This window comes from Plutella xylostella, chromosome 11, assembly GCF_932276165.1.
Source record: "Plutella xylostella chromosome 11, ilPluXylo3.1, whole genome shotgun sequence".
NCBI classification, from domain to species: Eukaryota; Metazoa; Arthropoda; class Insecta; order Lepidoptera; family Plutellidae; genus Plutella; species Plutella xylostella.
In genome coordinates, this window is record NC_063991.1 from 535457 (window position 1) to 551091 (window position 15635).

The window sequence follows — 15635 nt, forward strand, 5'->3', positions numbered from 1 at the left end:
TTCGATTCGATTATAAGAATCGAGAAACGGTAAAGTGTGGCAGCACCGGAAGTCAGGCGACTGACGTGCAAGTGACAGATGTCAGAAAAAAGGAGGGAGATTTTCGGGTGGGGCGAAAACATTAAAAAGTTATGGGGGGATGAAAAAATAAATGTACGATGGTATAAATAAAAATCAATGTCAGTGTTTAACTTCATGCGACCCGAACGTCGCAAATATCACAAAATGTCTGATTTTACGTAGGTAACTCAATTGAATACCTAAATCTATTGTTAGGTACTTACGTTTGTTGAGTAATACATCCTACGTGAGTAGTGGTAATTTTCGTGTTGTTTTAAGCCGTGGAAAATGTATAAATTGTGTTTGTTCTATCTATAACTACTGTGTATTCGTGTAGGTAAAGTTTTTGACCGTTGAAGGGTTGCAACCAAAAATATGGATGTATTTTGGGGGCATTTTGTATTGTTATGGTGAGTTAATACCTACCTATTTTTTTTTAGTAGTTATACAAAATATCTGTGTTAAAATACTAAGTTACATGCTATGAATATTCCTTAATTACGTAATGACGGTCGCGGATTCGATTCTCGGCCAGAGCGAATAATTATTTAAACACAGATATTTTGTATAGCTGATTGACTTTTATTGTAGGTATTTAGATAGGTATAATTTAAGTAACTAATGTAGTACCTATAAATATTAAGATATTATAAAACTACCTACCTTAATGTACTATTTTAGTTTAGGTTGATTAGTCGTAGATCACATTTTATTCTGTTTTAAGTAAATAAATAAGTATTATAAAATAAATAAATAAATAATATCATCTGTAATTTTTCAGCATTCTACCTACCTCACTAGTAGCGCACTCGCCTGACCTTAGCGAGTACTACCATGGCTGGGCCGAACCTGACTATGGTACGTAACTAAATACGTATTTGACGTGTGTAGTGGTTAGTGACCCTGACTGCTATGCCGAAGGTCCCGGGTTCGAGCCCCGCCGGGGAAGGTATTTGTTTGTTAAAAGGCAGATATTAGTAACTATTTGGGTATGAGGTGTTAATACCTATATGACTGTAGGTATATACAATATACACATTGAATATCATTCTACTTATATCATCATCATCATCAGCCAATAATCATCCACTGCTGGACATAGGCCTCTCCCTCTCTCATCTACTTATATACTTAATGAAATATTTTTAATCGACGTAAAATTTTACAATCATTTTGTCAATAGTATACATTGTGCTTAAATTCAAAGAACTCACTGGTACATGTCAGCGCTGCGATTCGAATCCGCATCTCTGGCGTGAGAAGCGGGCGCTTACCCGACTGAGCTACCACCGCTCCCTTTACGTTTTTACATGAATTAACTAAGTATTATTTTAAGGCCGCCTTTTTTGTACTATTTTATGTATAGAAGTTGTGAATTGTAATGTGTCTTTAATGGTGCAAAATAAAGAGTATTCTATTCTATTCTATTATGATTATTTCCAGCCGCGCCATCATATCCCATCGTCAAGGTGGCCACACGGGAGCGCGTGGCGACCGCGCGTGAAATCATGAGCAGTTCCGTCCTCGCCGCGTACATCGTACCTAATGCTGATGCGCACCGGGTGAGTATAGCTCTTTTTAATAAGGCGAAGTAATTTCAAATATTTTATTTGTTTAGGACTTTCCGACGATGGGATAAAGGAAAAAAAATATGATGGTCAATGGTCATATAATGCCCATGAGTCTTAGTTATAAAGGATTAAGTACTTAGGCTTTGTTCTCTTGTTGCAAGTTTGCACTAGGCTAGTACCTAGTAATTCAGGCAAGTGTCTGTGTTTGTACCTACTATCTGTCTGTGGTAGGGTAGCTCCCAAATGGCTGAACCGATCTTCGATTTGTATTTTTTGGATCATAGGCAATGTTATCCCCCATGTTTTATAAATATCGGCTTAGCCCTTCACACGTTACGCGACTTTTAGTTTTGAACGTCGAGGGTTTTGAAACTTGGGTAAGTAAGTACCCTACTGGGTAGGTTATAATTTTTTTTATCCAAACTTCTAAACCTTAGACAAGTAAACCTAAAGTATTTGCGGGTTAGCAATCCTAACTATCCTAATATTATAAAAACTAACTGTGAACGAAACGTGTAACGAAAGTAACTGTGTCTGTCTGTCTGTCTGTCTGTCTGTCTGTCTGTCTGTCTGTTACTCTTTCACGCCAAAACTACTGAACGGATTTGAATGAAATTTGGTATATATATGGTCTAGACCCTGAGAAAGAACATAGGCTACTTTTTATCCCGGAATTCCAACGGAAAATCTTTTTAAGGCGAAGCGAAGCTCGCGGGGACAGCTAGTTAATTATAAATAATAATACATACTTACATTACATTTGTATACGTGTTTATCAGTTAGCGTGACAAGAGGTAACCATAGACTCATAGACTCCATAGAAGATGATCATAGACACAAACACATCAAAACCACTATCTCCGGCCTAAACCTACAGACGTCTCTTCCAGTCAACCTACCTATCGGAAGCGGATGCCCGCTTCCAGTGGATCTGTGGCCTCTCCGTCCCGTCTGGCACGGCGGTGGTGACAGCGACTGACGCCCTGGTGTGGACTGACAAGAGATACACCGAGCTGTTTCACCAGCAAGTGGACACGGAACTGTGGACGCTGATGACACAGGGTAAGAAGGGAGAATGTTGGCTGTGTCTTTACAGCCAGGCAATTATTATGTAGGTTCTATTCTCAGTGCGTTTGTCTGGCTTTCTTGAGTGGAACCTTTGTGCATATCCCCAAAGTCTATATAAACTGCTTTCCTTAAGCTTGGACCATTTCCCACCACGCTGGTCCACTGCGGGTTGGTGGGTTCACCTAACTATCTAGATGTGCTAAATCTAAATAACTATTAAGCAGGCTTCCTCACGATGTTTTCCTTCACCGTGAGAGCGATATTGTTCGTTTCTTTTCCGTTTAGAAGTAATTTCGTGCTTTTCTCACTGGCACTAACTAACTTTAATTGCTCGTAAATGTACTGTTTTACCCCCTTATTCATAGAAAAAGTTACTAAACGTTTTGCTATTGAACTGTTTTGTCCCTCTCTCTCAAAGAACAATTTTATTAGCTCTTAAACAGAACAGTTTAATAGCCAAAATGTTCTGTCACTTTTCTATGAATAAGGGGGTTAATGTTATTACATTATTGCTAAACATTTTAATATTATTATTCTTACAGACAACATAACGCTCGCGCAATGGCTGTTAACGATGCCGGGACACCCCATCATAGGGCTGCACCCCACCACCGTCACCTCAGCCGAGTGGAGCGAGCTGGAGGTCAGTTGTTTTTGATATATAATGTACGAACTAGATGGAGTCTTAGATTAACAATATTCGTACAAGATTGTGTGCCACATACAAAAACAAAGCTTTTTCTTATTTTGAAGTAGGTACAGTCAGCTGCATGAGTTGTTATACACTTCTGTACCTTGTCAAACTGACGAACCGTCAATGCTTCAATGAATGGATAGGCGGTTTGTTAGATTGACAAGGTTCGAAAGTGTATAGCTACTTATGCAGCTGACTGTACCTAACTATACTTCAGTAAGAAGATTAGTCTTATTTTGAATTAGTTAGTCCATTTAGTTAGATTATCGGTGATTTTATTCATTGGTTTTCAATAGGTTGGACTTAAAACGGTTTAACAGTTAACAAAATGCCTTTTTGCTTCGTTTTTTATAAATATGTTTCACATCATCTTGTTCGTATATTGTTATCTAAGACAACCACTTGCCAAGTATGTGTATAAACTAGTGTTGCCACGAATAGTGAATTGGCCGAATACCGAATACCGAATATTCGGCGACGCTGCCGGCCGAAGCGCCGAATATTCTGCCGCCGAATATTCGGCGCTACAACTAGTTTTTTTTTCTTCCTGGAACTGCTCGTTCGCTACAGATTATATGAGAAATGCTAATTGTTAGGAGGCAGAATGCTGTGGCAAACGAGTTGAATTTTTATTTGATAATAGTTCGCCTAGATCGGATGGCCGATCCTTACAAGTGGTGGTCAGCAAACAAAAAACAATACCCAAACCTTTTGAAATTTGCAAAAAATTCTCTTTCTTCACCTGGAAGTTGCGTTTATAGTGAGAGGTTATTTTCTGAGGATGGTTACAATGAAAAGCGCAATCGTGGGCTACCAAAAAATGCTGAAATGATCGTTTTTATCCAGCACAACTTACTACTGATTAATTTTAAGTACTAAAATGTGGTGATTTGGAAATAAAATACACAATTTTGATTAAAATAACAAGTAATTTTTTACATGATTTACTATTCGTTATTCGGCCCGAATAGTACGCACTATTCGGCCGAATACCGAATACTGAAAAAACTGGCCGAATAGGCCGAATACCGAATAGTTGCCGAATATTCGTGGCATCACTAGTATAAACATAACTTTTTTTTGGTTGGCAACCCCAAAACTACCACGTTTCACACCATCTTCATGGTAATAAAAAAATTTAGAACCTACCTCCCAATACCCAGTACCTAGAATGAAGAAGCATATGTAAAAAACGCTAGAAACGGCAATTTTTGGCGGAAACGTCATAAACTTCTACATTCTAAAAGTTTTCTCAATAAACTTCTACATTCTAAAAGTTTTCTCATACCTAAGTTTCTTGTGAACCGATATTAACTCCCTCACCCATTCCAGTCAGCTCTAGCCACAGGAGACAGCTTCATTCTACTGGGCACGTCGCTCGTGGACTCCGCCAGGAAAAGCTTCGGGGAGCTCCCCCCGCGCTTCCACTCACTGGTGCCTCTGGGGGTGGAGTACACTGGTTAGTGTGATATACAGGGTGTTGTAAATAGGGTAGGTATAGGTATACGAAAGGCAAAACTCGTAGAACAAAATTTGTTCACAATGACCCCCAGAGTCACCGCCTTTCGGCTTAGTATGCTTTTTACCCTTTTTGTAACACCCTGTATAATATTAGGTATGTATGTATTCCACCCGCTGGTGCCACTGGGGGTGGAGTATCCTGGTGAGTATGTAGATATACAGGGTGTTGCCAAAAAGGTAGGTAAACTGAGCCGAAAGGCAAAACTCGTAGGACAACAGTTTTTCAGAATGACCCTAATGCCTTTTGGCTTAGTAACAAACCCTTTTTGCAACACCCTGTATATTATGTTACTATTCAGGTTCATACTGGGCACCCTGTATAATATGTAGGTAACTATTCAGCTACATGCTTCTGCGCACGTCGCTCGTGGACGCCGCCAGGAAAAGCTTCGGGGAGCTCCCCCCGCGCTTCCACTCACCGGTGCCTCTGGGAGTGGAGTATACTGGTTAGTGTATACAGGGTGTTGCAAAAAGGGTATAGGTATACTAAGGTGAAAGGGAAAACTCGTAGAAATATGTTGTTCTGAATGACCCCGCCTTTCGGCTTAGTAGGTATACCCTTTTTGCAACACCCGGTATAATATGAGTGTATCTAAAGCACGATCGCGAAGCACAGCGAAAAACTGGCATTGCAATTTTTATATTTATTTGTCTCTGTCGCACGCGAACAGTAATAGTGCCCTCACGCTCGCACTGTTACCTTGATGGCCGGATGATGATGATGATGATATGAGATGCAATGGTCAACGTTCGATTTTCTCTGTGCTTGCCGACCGGCCTATATCTATGTATCTGTGTAGATATAATTATCAGCTGTCCGATACCCATTATTACAGGCTCTGCCTAGCTTGTGGTCGGATGGCCGTGTGTGAGACGTAACATACAAATTATTATAAATGGAAAAAGCTAGCTATCACCGTCTGCAATGTTAAAGTAACTAACTACATCTAACAGCCCATCGGAATATTATGAAATAAATAGTTATGTTACTATTTTGTTACAATTTTAAATTAAGTAGTTACCTAATAGGGAATATGCAAGTGGTTCAAATAAAGGTCAAATATTATTTATAATAAACTTTGTTGTTTCATAACTACGACTCCATCATTATTTTTGATTATAATTTATTTTTGAGCAAGTAGGTAAATGAAGTTGAAAAGTACAAAAAAACTTCGGTAAATTCTAACTTCCGAGAAACGTCACCCATTTTCTTAGGGCGGATGTGACGTCATAATTCTTTATATATCAATCTCAGAATAATAACTTCTTTGCGTTTGCGTATAGTTAAATAAATGTCAAGTGTAAACAAAGAAATGTTAATGTCACCGAGTATTTGTGATGCTCGTTGTGATCAGATACGATGGATCACATAAAAATTCTTCCAATAGATCCTAGCCTCCTATAACCTCTCCACTTCTTGTTTGATATGCTTGTTTGTTTGCAAAGTTTAGGACTTTTTATATTTTTTGTTGGTAGTGTATGGACTGTCACTAGTTGTTCTATTGTAATGAGGCGTAAACAGCCATTCGCCAGTCAACGAGCCACTAAAATATGCTCCATATTGCAACACAATAAAATTAAATTTGTATTGTAAGTATTATGACATGAACATGACACAAGTTGCTCTTTCTACTTTTAGGTTATAATGGCAGTCGTTAGTATATTTCAAAAGTTGTTATTTTTTTCTAAATTGAATTATGGAAGAATTCTCGTAATCAGAAGAACTGGACACATTAAATTTATTACGCAGTATGAACGAGTAAACTGTGGCCGGCTGCGGAAAAGGACAGCAAAGACTATTGAAAAGTCGAGAGCCGTGTGCCCAAATATTAGGGAATATGCATATATTTTTTATACTATTATTCCATAGTTTAGATAAGGGGGTTTAGACCTTTGAGATATGCACAATGGTTCCATTCAAGAGAGCCAGGTGCAGGTTCTTACACCCCCACAGATAATAGAATAGAATGACCCACTAACCCTAGTCTCTCTTACTGAGAACCAAAGTTACAGTAAGTACTTACATACAATACAAATATTACTTTATATTCATATTGCCATAATAGCGTAATATTGTGTACAAAGGTCCTCTGGTTTGCGCGCTCCCATTTCAAAAGAGCTACTAGCAGCTATTTACGAGCTGCCATTACAAAACAGCCACTGGTCACACTTTATTACCATTACAAAACAGCCACTGATCACACTTTATACACTTCCTTTTTCGTTTGTTACCATGACAACATTGGTTTGTTGAAAATACAAAAGTACTCTGTGATTAATTGATTAGGTAAAAAATCTATGCCGACTGACGGGACTCATTATTCTGAGCCGTGAAATTAAACGATTATGACGTCACGACAGCCCGCCATCCTGACGGGAATTTCAAAGTGGTCGTGATGGTTGTAATTTTTTAACTTTCTTTAAAATACCTTAAATTACTTATTTTGGCGTTGAATTCAGCGTTGCCAGAATGTTACAAAAGTAACATCTTACGTTACTTTTGACCCTCTTGTGTTACCTCCATGTTACACGACTCAAAATGTTATATTTGCGTACATTTTTTTGTTTTGTTACGTTGGCTTGTACTTGATTTTGTGAATTGACTAACGGTGTGAAAATCTTTCAACTTCATCGTGCCGCATATTCACTCACTCGCGTGAGTCGAGTGTATTTCGCAATCTTCCATCCCGGTTTCTTGGCGTGCGAACAAGTGAGTTCTGTCTGACTAGCAGCGAATCGATCAGTCGGTAGTTTTTTCAAAGTACCTACATATGTGTCGTTGTTATTTTTTTTTGTAATTTGCGTTGTGATTTGTTAAGTAAATGTTGCATTTATTATTTTAACCCAATAAAAATAAATGAGTATGGAATCAGTAATTTAATAACAAGTCGTGTTTGCAACTAAAATAAGTTTTGACTGACATTGACTGTATGTTTTTTTTTTTTTAATTTTACCGAATAGGAAAAGAACATTATTTTACTTTATGTATAATAAACTGCCATAATAAGTATTGTGTCGTTTTCCTTATTTAAAAAGGTCATGTTACTTTTCTCGGGAAAATGTTACTTTTTGATCTGATTCGTGTTATATTTGACTATCTGCCACTGGCAACACTGGTTGAATTTTTTTTTACTATAATAAAGTGATGTAAAACTATCCAATAAAAGTATAAAAAAAAATTACGCATATTCCCTATTGTGAAAAACATTTTGGTGTCGGCATTTTGTAAGTGGAACTTATCCATTGCTGTCAAGTGTATTATTAGCTTTTAATAAACATACCTACCAAATAGCTAAACCTTATACCTACCAACGTCTTTCTTACCAGGAAGGCGAGCCAGTGACAAGATATCCGATTTGATGACACAGATTAGGAATAGAGGAGCCAAAGCCTTGCTTATAACAGCTCTGGATGATGTTGCGTGTAAGCTACCATTTTATTCTATTTATTTATTTATAGATACTTTATTGTATACACAAAACATACACATACAAAAACAATAAGACAGGAAAAGTACATAAAGCAATTTCTTTCAGCCAACCCTTGGTTGGTGGAAAACTAAAGTAAATATACGAAACTCTTTTAAACAATAAAAAAATAATAATAAATAAATCTATTCTATTCTATGGTGTATTAAGTTATGTTCTATTCGATTCTATTTCTATATTTCCTGCCACACTGGTCCAATGTGGGTACACACATATTTAGATGTGCAGGTTTCCTCACGATGTTTTCCGTCACCGTAAGAGCGATGGTATGACTGTAATATAAGATAAGATCCTTAATTTGTGCACAAAAAACATGGACAAAATTACAAGAAACCTACTCTAACACATATTAGGTACAAATGGCGGTCTTATCGCTTTAAGCTCCGTACAGACCGGCCCAACGAACGCCGAACGAACGCCCAATTATGGATATTTATCATACATAATGCAGGGCAGATTGCAGCAACGAAGGTCAACGAAACCCGTTCGTTGGAGTTCGTTTGGCCGGTCTGTACGCTGCTTAAAGCGACTGTATGACATTGGGACTTTGCTTTTTGTCCAGACACGCTGAACCTCCGTGGCTCAGACATCCCCTACAACCCGGTGTTCTTCGCGTATCTCATCATACGAGTGGACGTAAGTTGCTTAGTTATTAACTAACTAAAGTCTGTTTTTTACTGTGAACGTCCACTGCCGGCTAAGCTAAGTTAGTTCGCATAGTTGAGCCACTTTTTCATACATCGTCCACCGCAAACTATGCAGTTATGCACTAACCATGCTACTTTAACTAACTACAAATATGCAGTTAACTACACTAAGTGCCAATTTCGCCATAGTGGGCTAGAGCATAACCAGGCATTATTGGTTGACTTTTGACACATATGTCAAGAATTTAGTATGGAGATGACGTATAATTGATCAATACCTGGTTACTATTTAACCGACTATTGTGAAATTGGAGCTATGTTATGTATGAAAAATTGACCAGCCCACGCTTACTAACTGGGTGAGCTATTAGTCCAGTCAATAAATGACTCAAAATGAGGTATAGAATAGAGTGCGTGATCAGGTAACTAAACGATTCCTTCAGAAACTTGTTCAGGGGGCTTAGGTTTTTAACATACCAAAAGTCCTGACTCCTAGGTGATGAGCGGGGGGGAAGAGGGGGGGTTAAAGGTATGAATTTTTTGTTTTTCGCTTATATCTCAAAAACGGTGCATCGGAGAGAAATATTTTTATCTAATAAAATTGAGTTCCTAAAATTATCTAAAACTTTTATATCTGTGGCGGACTCCTAGCCACTAGTTCAGACGAAGATCAACAGATGGCGCTCGGAACGCAATACAGAGAAGATGTATGGGAACTACGAAATTGGAAATTACTATGAAAATCCTACATCGCGCATTCGAAGTTTCTCACCTACTCTGCAATATATAGAAATCCCCAACGCTAACCGTGGGGCAGCTGCCCGCCAGGCCACACCACCCGGCCTGGTCGGAGGATCCTCCCTTTGCATGGGGATGCTCTACCACCTCCAGCATCTCCATAGTGCCATAGTGGTGACCCCGTGAAGAACATCAGCGCAGCCTTCTGAAGACCCGCAGAGCAGCCTCCACGCCATCTTCCATCGACTTTCTCTCCTCACCTCAACAGCCGTGCAGCAGAACTCTCAGCAAGCAGCCCCTGGAGCCAACCAGCCAGCATCCGGTCTCAAAGGGCATCATGGCCACCAGCATGCAGCGAACGCGCAGGCCTGGTCACACCCTCGACCCACACCAGCAACTTGGCACAGCACCACTGCACTTCGGCCGGTCAGCAAGCAGAGCCATCCTCTCCTGGTCGACGCAGCACTCTGCCACCATGCTCCACTGCAGGCTCATCCCGACTCACCGTGGACATCGCCACTGCAGCATCACCCCGACTCACTGGGGACTCCTCACCGCACTCACAGTCCCGACTCACTGCGGACTACGCGGCACTGGCTGGCAATCAAGACTCTCGGCTGCACTGAAGACTATCGCCCTCCGGTCTCGGTGGGGGAGTGATGTGGCGGCAAAAATTCGTACCTTTACCCCCCCTTCCTCCCCCCCGCTCATCACATAGGAGTCAGGACTTTTGATATGTTAACAACCTAAGCCCCCTGAACAAGTTTCTGAAGGAATGTCTTAGTTACCTGCTCACGCACTCTACACCTCATTCCTTGACTGGACTATATTGATGTCGGTGACTTTAGTTTTCTGTCGGATGACTTCGTTGCGGATGCGATCTTTCAGCATTCTAGGATGCACTGTAAAGCTGGGTACAGACCGGCCCAACGAACGCCCAACGATGAATATTTATAAATCATACATAATACAGGGCAGATTGCAGCAGCAAAGGTCAACAAAACCCGTTCGTTGGCGTTCGTTTGGCCAGTATGTACGCAACTTTATAAAATTGAATAAGTGCCTATCGCAATATTTTCAGACTGAAGACAACGTAATCCTGTTCTGGTCACAAGGCGAGCTGGCCCCCGACGTAATTCAACATCTGGCCGCGGAGGGCGTTGATGATCCATTCGTGTTGGACTACAGAAATATTAACATGTACATATATACATACGCTGTGAGTAAAAAAAAACTTGACTAGATACTTACCTACTATATTATATAATATCTGTCCATTATATTATTGGTTTTTGACATTCGAAATCCCATACATATTTGATGTTTGCAAAGGAAAACCAACTTTACTTACCAGACATACGGAAACGTCAAAAATGCAATAACATAGTGGAAGCTCTATAATTTTACAGATTCTGAACGGTTAATCAACAGTCTATTGTCCCGCGATTAAGTGATGTATGGTTGGGCGAGACAATCGACTGTGACCACACTTGTACCTAGTGGGTGTCCCACGTGCTTCGTTTTACGGCGATACCACCACCGAGCAATTAACAATCCACAATCACCGTCCGTCGCTCGCCTGTCAAACATCTATCAGTGCAGCGATCACAGGATTCGATACTATATTCGAATCTACACAAACACTGAGAAAAAACAATAAATGTCACTTTTGGAACTGACAAATTTGCCTTACATTTTGACAGTGACAGTTGACGATACTGTTCTTTTTCCATATGTTTGTGTAGTTTCGAAAATGGTATCGAATCCTGTGATCGCTGCACAGACGCCATACAAGTAACGTTAGATTTGACAAGCAAGCGATTCTGCTTAAGGATTGTTTATCGCTATGTAATAGTCGGTGGTGGTAACCCCACTGTTTCTGTTTGCAGTCTATGCTGGAGGAGGGTGAGCTTGTTTGGTGGTTGTCAAACGACACCAACCGTGATCTTTACGAAGAAGCCGAAAACGTGAGTGACTACCATCGCTTTTAGCAATAAGGTCACCCATTTTAACATTGCTATTTGTTGGTGAAGTCCAGCTAGCTTCAGTGATCGTAACTGATCATTGAAGTTAAGCAACACATTAATAAGTTAACCATTTAACTGACAACTCTCTCAGCACTAACTAGCTTGCTTGGGTCCACCAACCCGCACTAGGCCAGCGTGGTGGACTAGGCCTAACCCTTCCTTCATTGGAAGGAGACCCGTGCCCCAGCAGTGGGGACGTGATGGGTAGTGATGACTTGTAGGTGGAACTTTTAAATAATTTTTGTTCGCAGGATGGAAAAAATAAGATAGCAACCTTTACCAACTCACCCGTCGCGCTCATGAAAATGGTCAAGAATGAAGTGGAACTGAAGGTAACCATACAATTTTGAACCTATGTACGGTGGCCTGCGCCTAAAAGTATACAGGCGGAGTTTTTAAAATAGCGATCCCTGATGATGAAGGGACCAGCTACATCTGTTATAAATCCGGGGACGTGTTGTGTGTGATGTGTGTAGCAGTGGTGTTTATGTGGATGTGCTTGAGCAGCATGTGAGCTTGAGATCCCTATTTTAAAAACTCCGGCTGTATACTTTTAGGCGCAGGCCACCGTACTTAGGTATTGATTATTCGGGTTTAGGTTTGACTAAAAAAACATTAAGTATTTGAAATATCAAGCATCGTATATCAAGAGTGCCTACATCCGTGGTAACTCAGTCGTGTTTGTAAGCGCCCGCTACTCACTCCAGAGATGCGGGTTCAAATCCCGGTGCTGACATGAATTCTTTGAATTTAAGTACAATGTATACCATCGCTCTTAAGGTGAAGGAAAACATCATGAGGAAACCTGCATATCGTTGTTGCAAAGATAAAAACTCAGAAGGGGTAAAATAATAGTGGTGTTATAAGTTTGACGTGTAACTATGTGTACGTAGATCTGTCTGTGGTGTTTTTGATTTTGTTTTTTAGGTTATCGGTAATGTTCTTAGGTTCTTAGCCATATTGTATTTTGTCTGTTTTAAGTTCTGTTTGGTGACCAATAAAGATATAGGTAGGTATATTCTCTATTATATTCTTGTCCTCAGGGTTTCCAGTCAGCGCACATCAAGGACGGCGTGGCGGTGGTGCGCGCGCTGCGCTGGGCGGAGTCCCAGGTTCGATCCGGGGTCCAAGTTACTGAAGTGGAACTGGCTGACAAGCTGGATGAGATGAGGGCGTATGTATTGTGATTGTGACGGTTACCTACGGTATAAAAGCATCTTTCTGTCTTGGTAAAGTTAAGGCTTTAAGGTGGATGTTGTATTTCTGAACGAATGATAGGAGAATCCGTAGCATCCTTGCCGTATACGGCATATAAATGAGCTGCTGGTTCATATATCCGGCTCGTAGGACCATAAATGTAGGGGTAATCATTTTTTACCAGCCTACCTGCGAACCGAACACGAGTAACTAAAAAGGTGTGCAAATAAAAAGATATAGTCAGGTAAGAAAAATAAAAGTCCTTTGATAATAAATTAAATATTCACCAGCTTATGTTATTCCAGAGAAGAATCAGACTACATGGGTCCCTCCTTCGCTACGTCAGTCGCGGCGGGCGCTAATGCAGCCATCTTACACTACATTGCATCGCGTGAGGGCGAGCAGACTGTTATTGGAGCTGATGACATGCTGCTGGTGGACTCTGGGGGGCACTACAAGTGAGTTAAATAACGTACAGAAGGCCTGGCGTAGGTTATTCTCAGAGAAAGCAAATTAGCATGGTGATAGTACCTAAGTGCAGTGCTTGAACCGCTAGGTGGTGACCACGTGGCGTGGTTGTTAAAATTATTGCCGAATTTGCCTAAATTCTTGGTAGGTTTTGGCAAATACAGCAAATATGCAATAACTAACAAACTACGAATTAATTAATTACGAATAACCAAATGTTACCAGCATAAAGTTAAGTATACGTTGAGTAAATGATGAATCTATGAATAAGATGCCTTTATTGGTATTTTTCTCCCACAGACACGGCACAACAGACATCACTCGCACGCGGCACATGTCAACTTGCAGCGCGGAGCAGCGCGACACGTTCACTCGCGCGCTGCAGGGGCAGCTGGGACTTGCTGCTGCAGTCTTTCCTAGGGGGGTTAAGGTAAGTCTTCTGTCGGTCAATATTGGCCTGGCAGGGCTACACGGATTCGTTGTCGATGTCGATAAACTCATTTAAATTTACGTTCTACGGCTATGGGAGACCCGTGCATACCTGCCTGCCGTCATGTTATATAGTACATACTCACAACATACGACTGTAATCCCCAAAGGGGTAGCCAGTGATGTAACTCGCTTGCGCCGCATTTCTCTGTTACATTTCTCTATTTGTACCTAGGTACTCACGTGATAGGTCGCGAGCCGTATGACAGTTTTTGATTGAGTACAATGCACTTGAGGTATAGTATACATCTAGATAGAGTTGATATTTATTTGTACATCTTCTCCACCAGGGCAATGTATTAGACACCCTCGCCCGTCAACACCTCTGGCGGCGCGGGCTGGACTACGCGCACGGCACCGGCCACGGCGTGGGGCACTTCCTCAACGTGCACGAGGGACCCAACCGGATTGATGCTGTCTCTAGGGATAGTGATGTGGAGGTGAAGCCTGGGATGGTGTTTAGTATTGGTGAGTTTGAGTAGGTAAATGCATAACTTTCCATAGTGTGACCACTAGATACATTCTACATCGCGGTATGGCTGTGTTTATAAACCACCGTATAATAGTTACTATCTTTACAAATAGTTATTCAGTGTGAAGAACCGATAGGTACCTATCTAACTTACAGTGAAACTATAAAGTCCTGAAATTAAATGAGGGCACTGCTATCTTTCATGTAGCAACCCTATATAGCGAAACATATCTGACTTTGATACTTGAAATTTTGCCTGTGAACTTCCTACCTATTTATGTATTTAAATAAAACTTACCACCTACAAAAAAGCTCTTATACAAGCTAGAAGGTGTTAATATGAATTAAAATGAAGGCTAATAGTGAAACCAATAAATATTTATTTAGATAACGTTATTACAACTGTATAAAAAACTGGATCTGTTGACGAAGGGCACACATAGTAAAGACATCAATTTTTCTTTTTGGACGGCCAGTTCTGTTTCTTCCAGGAGTTAGAAATATTCTATATTTTGCCCTCTTTGGCACGCTGGCCCTGTAGCACAGGGCGCTAATAAGACGTGACAAAAGTTCTCCGTCACGCTCGCTCTTGAGGCTGTGTGTTGTGAGTGAGCGCGATGCAAAACTTTTGTCACGTCTTAAATGCGCCGCGTGCTAGCCCTTCTGGTCCGATAAAACTATAAAATAAAATAAAAAATAATTTTGAGTTACACAATGCCCCCCAAATTCACACAGTGTGAATTTAGTAAGTAAACAAAAAATATATCTTCAAGGATCAAAATCTTAAGGTTTGACTCAACTGAAACCCGATGAAACCTACAATCAGTGGTATGTAAACAATGTTCGACTTGGGCTCTAAACCTAGGTTTATCAATAAATGAAGCGTTGGTACTAATAAAAAATGAGTTATTACAATTTGTACAATGTTACATACCCGTCATAGACGCTTTACGAGCGTAAACATCCTCCAAATTCGACAAAATGTGTCCAGCTTGATGTTCCGCTAAACATTGTATAAAAACTCGATAAATAACTTCCCTAGCTTGACTACGAATATTTTTCTTCATTTTCCTAATTGCAATCATGCGTAAATGGTTACTTTTATCTAGATTATCCTTATAATTAATAAGAAAATTCAAATAACAGCCAACCACCAATTGCCATAAACAATTGTTATGACTTTTATGTTTCTTTT

General features: G+C 40.3%; 1 protein-coding gene across 5 annotated transcripts in view; it reads left to right on the forward strand.

Annotated features, from left to right (window-relative positions):
* LOC105385008 (xaa-Pro aminopeptidase ApepP) overlaps positions 1–15635 on the forward strand; it is a 26723-nt gene continuing 11088 nt past the window's right edge. For 3 of the 5 annotated variants that reach the window (XM_048624142.1, XM_048624143.1, XM_048624144.1), the window contains exons 1-15: positions 1–161; positions 842–918; positions 1504–1622; positions 2522–2693; positions 3242–3342; positions 4726–4852; positions 8242–8337; positions 8965–9038; positions 10869–11006; positions 11677–11754; positions 12066–12146; positions 12858–12988; positions 13317–13469; positions 13780–13909; positions 14259–14436. In XM_048624142.1, the coding sequence (XP_048480099.1) occupies positions 79–161; positions 842–918; positions 1504–1622; positions 2522–2693; positions 3242–3342; positions 4726–4852; positions 8242–8337; positions 8965–9038; positions 10869–11006; positions 11677–11754; positions 12066–12146; positions 12858–12988; positions 13317–13469; positions 13780–13909; positions 14259–14436 (1738 nt within the window). In that variant the 5' untranslated portion in view covers positions 1–78. Of the gene's footprint in view, positions 471–841; positions 919–1503; positions 1623–2521; positions 2694–3241; positions 3343–4725; positions 4853–8241; positions 8338–8964; positions 9039–10868; positions 11007–11676; positions 11755–12065; positions 12147–12857; positions 12989–13316; positions 13470–13779; positions 13910–14258; positions 14437–15635 lie in introns of all 5 variants that reach the window. The other 2 variants (XM_048624146.1, XM_048624145.1) reach the window with 2 other exon arrangements.